Source organism: Ictalurus punctatus, chromosome 12 (assembly GCF_001660625.3).
Source record: "Ictalurus punctatus breed USDA103 chromosome 12, Coco_2.0, whole genome shotgun sequence".
Classification (NCBI taxonomy): domain Eukaryota; kingdom Metazoa; phylum Chordata; class Actinopteri; order Siluriformes; family Ictaluridae; genus Ictalurus; species Ictalurus punctatus.
Genome location: NC_030427.2, coordinates 30,876,211 through 30,883,710, shown reverse-complemented (window position 1 = coordinate 30,883,710; position 7,500 = coordinate 30,876,211). Strand labels below are relative to the sequence as shown.

General features: G+C 41.8%; 1 protein-coding gene across 14 annotated transcripts in view; it reads right to left on the bottom strand.

Moving 5' to 3' along the window:
* Positions 1-7,500, bottom strand: part of LOC108272987 (uncharacterized) — a 104,612-nt gene that overhangs the window by 38,659 nt on the left and 58,453 nt on the right. For 13 of the 14 annotated variants that reach the window (XM_053683910.1, XM_053683919.1, XM_053683916.1 and 10 more), the window contains one exon: positions 2,342-2,782. In XM_053683910.1, the coding sequence (XP_053539885.1) occupies positions 2,342-2,782 (441 nt within the window). The remainder of the gene's footprint in view (positions 1-2,341; positions 2,783-7,500) is intronic. The other variant, XM_053683911.1, reaches the window with a different exon arrangement.

Genomic DNA, 7,500 nt, shown 5'->3' with positions numbered 1-7,500 from the left:
ACCAATAGAAGGATCCTGGCGGGAAGAGGTGTGTGTTGCTGGGCCTGCAGAAGCTAGACTGACCTCAACAGAGCTGACAAATGCAGGTGCGAGCGCCATAACGTCATCACCCAGTACAGATAATGAACAGTTTAATTGCAACTTGGAAAAACTGGAAAATAAACAGGGGACTATGACTGTGAAATGGAGACAGAACACGTATTGCTTAAAGTGGCACTAAAAAGGAAAAACTCGGACAACGTTAATGACTCTAGACTACTGAAGAAAGCCGATTTAGAAGAATCTGAAGACCAGAACGACACGGACTACGTTTCCATGGACAGCAGTAATGTAATTATTGCCCTTATTCTGAGTAAGACAACACTGTGATTAAGGTGTTTACACGAGTCGCTTTTAGAATACTCCTGTCATGTTCCCGTTTTACATGTTATTGAACATAAGTAGATTAACAGCACACGTCATTACGTCACCGCGCCACGCCGTCCGACGTCCCTCCAGAATTTCACGTATCGACATACAGTTGGTCTTCGTTATGGTACCGTATACAGTTTTGGGTGTTTTTATTTTACATTTTTACGAACGCTTCAAATGCAGTTGATTATTTGTCATGCTGTACGTGCTAATAGACGACTGCTTGAAGCCGTGGGCTGCGTCCCAAACCTACTATATAGTAGCCGAGATACATGTACTGTATTTCGCCTACTATATACATGTATTTCACCTACTATATAGTAGGTAAGAACGCGGTTTGGGACACAGCCGTGCTCTCCTGTTTGCCGTAAAACGGTTGAGCACTGCCATGTGTGATCGTGTCCTGTCGCACAATGCGGTGAAAACTCCCACACGATGTTAATAATGTGATTGAGGTGTGTACATGTCTGTAACGCACGTCGATAATGCGAGTAAAACAGGAATACTCCACACGTCTTAATTCCATTTGTGTTCACTTCGAGTATGACTTTAATCGGATTCAGGTAATTAAAAATTCTGTTTACATGCTAGTTTCTTAATTAGAGTATTGTCTTAATCGGGTTAAGATTGGATTATTGTTGTCCATGTAAACGTACTGACTGAGAGTGAAAGTGAACTGACTCCAGCACAGTGCTGTCCAAGAGTGAATGCTCAGGTCATAACTACGACGTAGAGGACATTATGATGTCATACATGATTTTCTCTTTCTCACTCTCAGGCAACCACACACACACACACACACACACACACAATCAATACCTAATGTAATGTAATGTAAAGATGTAAGATGTCATTATTAATTAAATTTAAAAGGGGGATATATTCAGAAGTCTATTTTTAATGTGTAGTAAAGACATCTTGCAAAAGGGGGGCCTCGGTTGAATGGTAATAGCATTTGAGGGGCCTTGCCCTGGAAAAGTTTGGGAAACCCTGCCCTAGTGTACCACGTCATATTGCAGCTATTTATTTATTTATTTATTTATTTATTTATTTATTTATTACACACCCACACACTCTCTCTCTCACACACACACACAGTCTCTCTCACATACACACACACACACACACACACTCACTCACTCACTCTCTCTCTCTCTCACACACACACACACAGTCTCTCTCTGTCTCTCTCTCTCTCTCACACTCACACACACAAACACACTCTTACTTACACACACACATACACACACACACACACACACTCTCTCTCTCTCTCTCTCTCTCTCTCTCTCTCTCTCTCTCTCTCTCGCACACACACGCATACGCTCGCTCTTTCTCATCTACATAACACAGTAACTTGGGTGACTGATGAAATTATCTAGATATTAGACATGAGTCAATCAGACCTGGACTGTTAGTGTCTAGTTACATCAAGGCTTAAGATCCATTAGTTAAAATGCTAATCTACATTAGCTAGCTAAACGAGATAGAAGTGCATTTAACGTAGGGTAGATTTGTATTAAAGGCACTGTGGATTTGGAAAAAATAAATATATATATATTCAATAACAGGGGTTGAATCTCAGGTAATGCCGTATTCATGTGAAGGAACAGCATGTAGCAGCAAACTGATCACAAACAATAGTCCTGAATCCATTAAATGATCAGCAGGTGAACTTTCAGTGCTACATGTTTCCATCACTTGAGTTCATAGCCTGGATCTCATAACTGATATAAACTGATTTCTTTATTTAAATGATTCTGTGTGTGTGATATAAACTACTGTTATGATTTATGTCAAGGCTCCAACATAGGATTCCAACCTCTAGAAAAAGTCTTTAAATACTGATTTAATATTGAATCATTTTGGTTCGGGGCAGGTGTCCCAGTAAAGTATTTTGTCTATAAACACAGGGACGTTGTAAACTTACCGTTTAAACCTGAGGTGTGAGATGTAGGGCAGACACTGAAGGAAACTCCTCACTTCACTCTCTTCATCTGAGCAGTCTCTCAGCACCACTGGTTTCTTCTTTGTTTGGAGTTTCAGCACTTCTAGGAGGAGGGAGACTTTTCTCTCTGAGAGCTTTATGGACCAGACTGCAGGAACTGACTGGTAAACTGGCAGCAATGCTGGAAGGACTCTCCTGCCTGTTTCACTCTCATACTGCTTCACACGTGAGTACAGATCCAGCAGGAAATCACTCTGTATGTCATAATAATAATAATAGTCTCTATATTCAGTAAATGTGATCACTTTCTCCACTGTCTCCTGGATGTTATGTGGTTGGTGTAGAGCTGCTTGCAGACACAAATCCAGTAGAAATGTTCTACATCTCTCTTCTCGTTCTTTCTCTCCATGTTTAGAGTCAAACCTGGAGAAAAGTGAAAGACTCACATTATTACAGTACACAATATAGAGACTACACCCCCCCCCCCCACACACACACACACACACACACACACAGACACACACACGGGCTCAACAATTCCTGTTCTTGTTTTTAAAAAAGTATCTGATATTAAAATGGACGAGTCACTAACATTCTTTCTGCTGGTTGAGTAAAATATTGAGAAGCTCTTGTACACAGGTCATGTCTTAGGGACTCTGAAACACATTAAAAACTCATCCTTGGCTAGTTGTAATGTTTATGTAATGGTTAATGTCTTTTGTTCCTCATAATGAGGAGAAATGTAGATATTTAGTCAACGACACAAGACAATTGTCATGCTGCAAAAAATTACATCGTAGGAAGTCTCAAATATAGTCACATTTATGTAATATTTCCTATAAGATTTCAATGTAATTTATGTAATATTTCCTATTATAAGATTAAAATGTAATTTATGTAATATTTCCTATTATAAGAATTGTTAAAAACAAAAAACTTAAAAAGAAAAGCAAAAAAAACAAAAACTCTTTACATTAGCATTAGCCAGCTAACAAGTGTTAGCAGGTTCAGGGTAAGGTAGCTAACTAACAATGACAATTCAGGTAATGCCATCTCTCTCTCTCTCTCTCTCTCTCTCTCTCTCGTGTGTGCGCATGGACTGAGTGAGTGGGCGGAGTCGGAGCGGAAGTGAGTGAGTGTGTGCGGAGCGTGGCCGAGGCCGCTGCTCCAAGTTCGCTTGTTCATTTTTTCTATCGAAATACGATTTCCTTTAGGTCTTTGGTTTCTGAGAGAGTTCAAATTACTACTGTTTGTTGTGCGCGCGCGTGTGTGTTTGTGTGTGTTTGTGTGTGCTTCTCGCTGGCCTGGGCGGCTGTTTCCGTGGTGTTTTGGGAAACATGGCTGTCCCAGGTACCGGGAAATATGATTCCCTCACGCGGCGGCATGCTATTAAAGTAGCCCCTACCGCCAGCGTTGAGGAGGTGTGTCTGGCCGTGGGGGAGAGTGTAGGATACGACAACATTCTGTCTGCGGCCCGGATGAATAGTGCTGTTGTGCTGTTTCTGAAAACGGTGGAGTTGGCAAACGAAATGGTGGACAGTGGAGCTGTGATTGATGATGTGTTCCACTTAGTGCTTCCTTTGTCAACCCCGTCAAAAAAAATAATCCTGTCGAATGTTCCTCCTTTTATTAAGGACGAGGTTCTGTCCCAAGCTCTATCCCGCTATGGGAAACTGGTCTCCCAGATCAAGAGGATTGCAATTACAAGCAAATCCCCTCATGTAAAACATATCGTGTCTTTTAGACGATTTGTGTACATGGTCCTGAAGGACAATAATGAGCTGGATCTGACACTCAATGTAAAGGTGGAGGATTTTAATTATGTAATTTATGCTACTACTACTACAATGAAGTGTTTTGGGTGTGGTTTATCTGGTCATCTGGTGAGGGCCTGTCCAGAAAAACGGATAAATCCCGAAAATAGTGATAATGCTAACGTAGCCGCTGGTAACGAAATTACTGTTGGAGAGGGTGTTGGGGTGGATGGGGCCCACACACCGGGAGAGGGAACAGCAGTACCCTCTCAGGTGGAGGCACCTGAAGCTGGCCCCTCTCACCAGGGTATCAGTGTTCAACCAGGTGAAGAAGAGAAGGCTGAGAATGAGCCGGATTTAGGTGATAAGGGTACACAGGATAGTACGGCGTCACTAGATAGTGTGGATCCGTCCCTTGGTGATGAAGTTGCGGATGATAGCTCTCATATGGAGACGGAAGAAAATGTGTTCAAGGTGCCCCAGAGAAAGAGACGGAGAAATCGCCCTCATGCACAGGCTAAGAGGAAAGATGGCGTAGAGGAGCTGAATTCTGGGGAGGTAGAGAGTGAGAGTGAAGCCTCCGACTGCAGTATAACATGTAGTGTAAATCTAAGTGGCTTTTCGAGCCATGAATATAGCGTGGACGACATCAAGGTGTTTCTGAGAAAGACTAAGCATGCTAGGAATGTAAGGATAGACGAGTTTTTCCCAGATGTGGAACAGTTCATTAGAAAAACACGTGGGTTTATGTCAGAAGGGGGTTTCACTGATCAGGAGGGATACCGTCTAAAAAAAATCCTTACAAAAGTCAATGTTATGCTGGACAATAATGATAGTGATAGTCAATCCTAGACATCATGTATGTAATTCTATTAGTTTTCATCATTTTTATGAGTGAGTTTCGAGTTGCTTCGTTGAATTTAAATGGAGCAAGGGAAATAAATAAAAGATTTTTGTTTGAAACGGTGAAGCAAAAGAAAATTGATGTAATCTTTGCTCAGGAAACCCACACAGACGCTAATAATGCTGCGGACTGGGCCAGGGAATTTAAAGGGTTATCCGTTTTAAGTCATAAGACATCTACCAGTGGGGGAGTAGCTATTTTATTTTCCAATAATTTTATCCCCTGTTCTTATCAAGTTGATGAAATCATAAAGGGTCGACTGTTAAAGGTTAGAGCTCAATATGAGAATAGGTGGGTCGTTTTTGTTTGTGTTTATGCCCCGACCACGGCCATTGACAGAATGGTATTTTTACGAAACCTAGATAATGTCCTAAAAAATTATGACTCTGATGATTTTTTTATTCTAAAGGGGGATTTTAACTGTACAGAGCTGGATATGGACAGGAATCATGTAGAGCCCCATATGCCATCACGTAGAAGGCTAGTCGAATTAATGAATTCCTGTGACTTTGTGGACATTTGGAGAAATTTCCACCACATGCAGAAACAATATACCTGGGTGCACTCCTATAATAATATGCTCTCTATGGCCAGATTGGATAAATTTTATGGTTTTAAACACCAGTTAAGTGCTTTTAGAAGTTGTGCAATTATACCGGTAGGATTTACGGACCATTGTATGGTTCTGTCTACTGTGTTTTTAAGTAAACTCAAGCATAAGAGTGCGTATTGGCATTTTAACACCAGTTTATTGCAAGACGGTCATTTTAAGGATGTGTTTAAGTATTTTTGGAGTGATTTTAGAACAACAAAGCATTCTTTTAAATCGGTGCAACAGTGGTGGGATTTTGCCAAAACGCAAATTAAACAGCTGTGTCAACAGTATACCTCCAGTGTCACGAGAGACACAACTCTACACATGAAATCCTTGGAAGATGAAATAATGGCGCTAATGGAGCCAATGAAAAACACAGGACGGCAGGTATGCATAGAAAATTTAAGGACAAAGAAGAATTTATTGACCAAATTGCTAGACGTTACCGCACAAGGAGCTCTGGTCAGGTCGCGATTTCAGACTGTAGAGTGTATGGATGCACCGTCAAAATTCTTTTTTAATTTGGAAAAAAAGAATGGTCAAAATAAGATGATACATGGCCTGTTTTCTGATGATGGGACACTTTTAGTGGACCACAGAGAAATTCGAAAGAGAGCAGTCGGGTTCTACAGGGAACTGTACATGAGTGAAATCTCCGTTGAGCAGGCCCATGATAACGTCTTCTTGGAAGATCTCCCTCAGGTGTCAGAGGTAGCACATGCAGACCTCGGAGGGGAGTTGACCCTAGAGGAACTGCTACGAGCGCTCCAGGGTATGGAGAGTGGCAAGGCACCAGGGATCGATGGTCTACCGGCTGAATTTTATAAGTCCTTTTGGCCTGAAATGGGTGCAGACCTAATGGAGGTACTGGGTGACAGTTTAGTCACGGGGCGGCTGCCGCTCAGTTGTCGCAGAGCAGTCTTGACTCTGTTGCCCAAGAAAGGAGATCTACACGACATAAAATCATGGAGACCTGTCTCAGTTCTCTGTGTAGAATACCGACTGCTCTCCAAGGTATTGGCAAACCGACTTAGTAAAGTCATGGAAGAGGTGATCCATCCGGACCAGACCTACTGTGTGCCGGGTCGATTTATTCACGATAACATTTCATTCATTAGGGATGTTGAAGAGGCCGGAAGGATTTTTAATTTGGAATGTGGTTTGGTTTTAATTGATCAGGAAAAGGCTTTCGACAGGGTTGAGCATACCTACGTATGGAACGTTTTGTCTGCTTTTGGTTTTAATTCGGATTTTATCGATAAAATAAGAGTTCTGTACCGTGACAGTGAAAGCACACTGAAGATTAATGGTAACTTGTGTGCTCCTTTTAAAGTTCATAGGGGAATAAGACAAGGATGCCCACTATCTGGCATGTTGTATTCCCTTGCGATTGAACCTCTTTTAACAAAACTGAGAACTGAACTACAAGGTATAACAATTCCCAAGTGTGAGGGTGTTTTTAAACTATCAGCATACGCTGACGATGTGGCGATACTTGTTGGCAGCCAGAGGGATGTTGATACGATACGGAAGATCACTGACGATTTTAGAATTGTTTCTTCTGCCAAGGTAAACTGGGAGAAAAGCGTGGCGTTTTTAATCGGGGGATGGTTAGGCGGCGTCCCAAACCTCCCAGACCGCTTACTATGGTGTAGAGATGGTTTTAAGTATTTGGGGGTGTTTTTAGGAGATGAAGGGTTTATGAGGAAAAACTTTGAAGGGACTGTCGAGAAGGTAAAGGGTCGGTTGGAGAAGTGGAATTTTTTAGTTAAAAAAGTGTCCTTTAGGGGGCGGGTACTTATAATTAACAACCTGGTAGCATCATCCCTCTGGCATAGGCTTGCGTGCATCGATCCTCCAATACATGTTTTATCTAAAATCCAGTCAA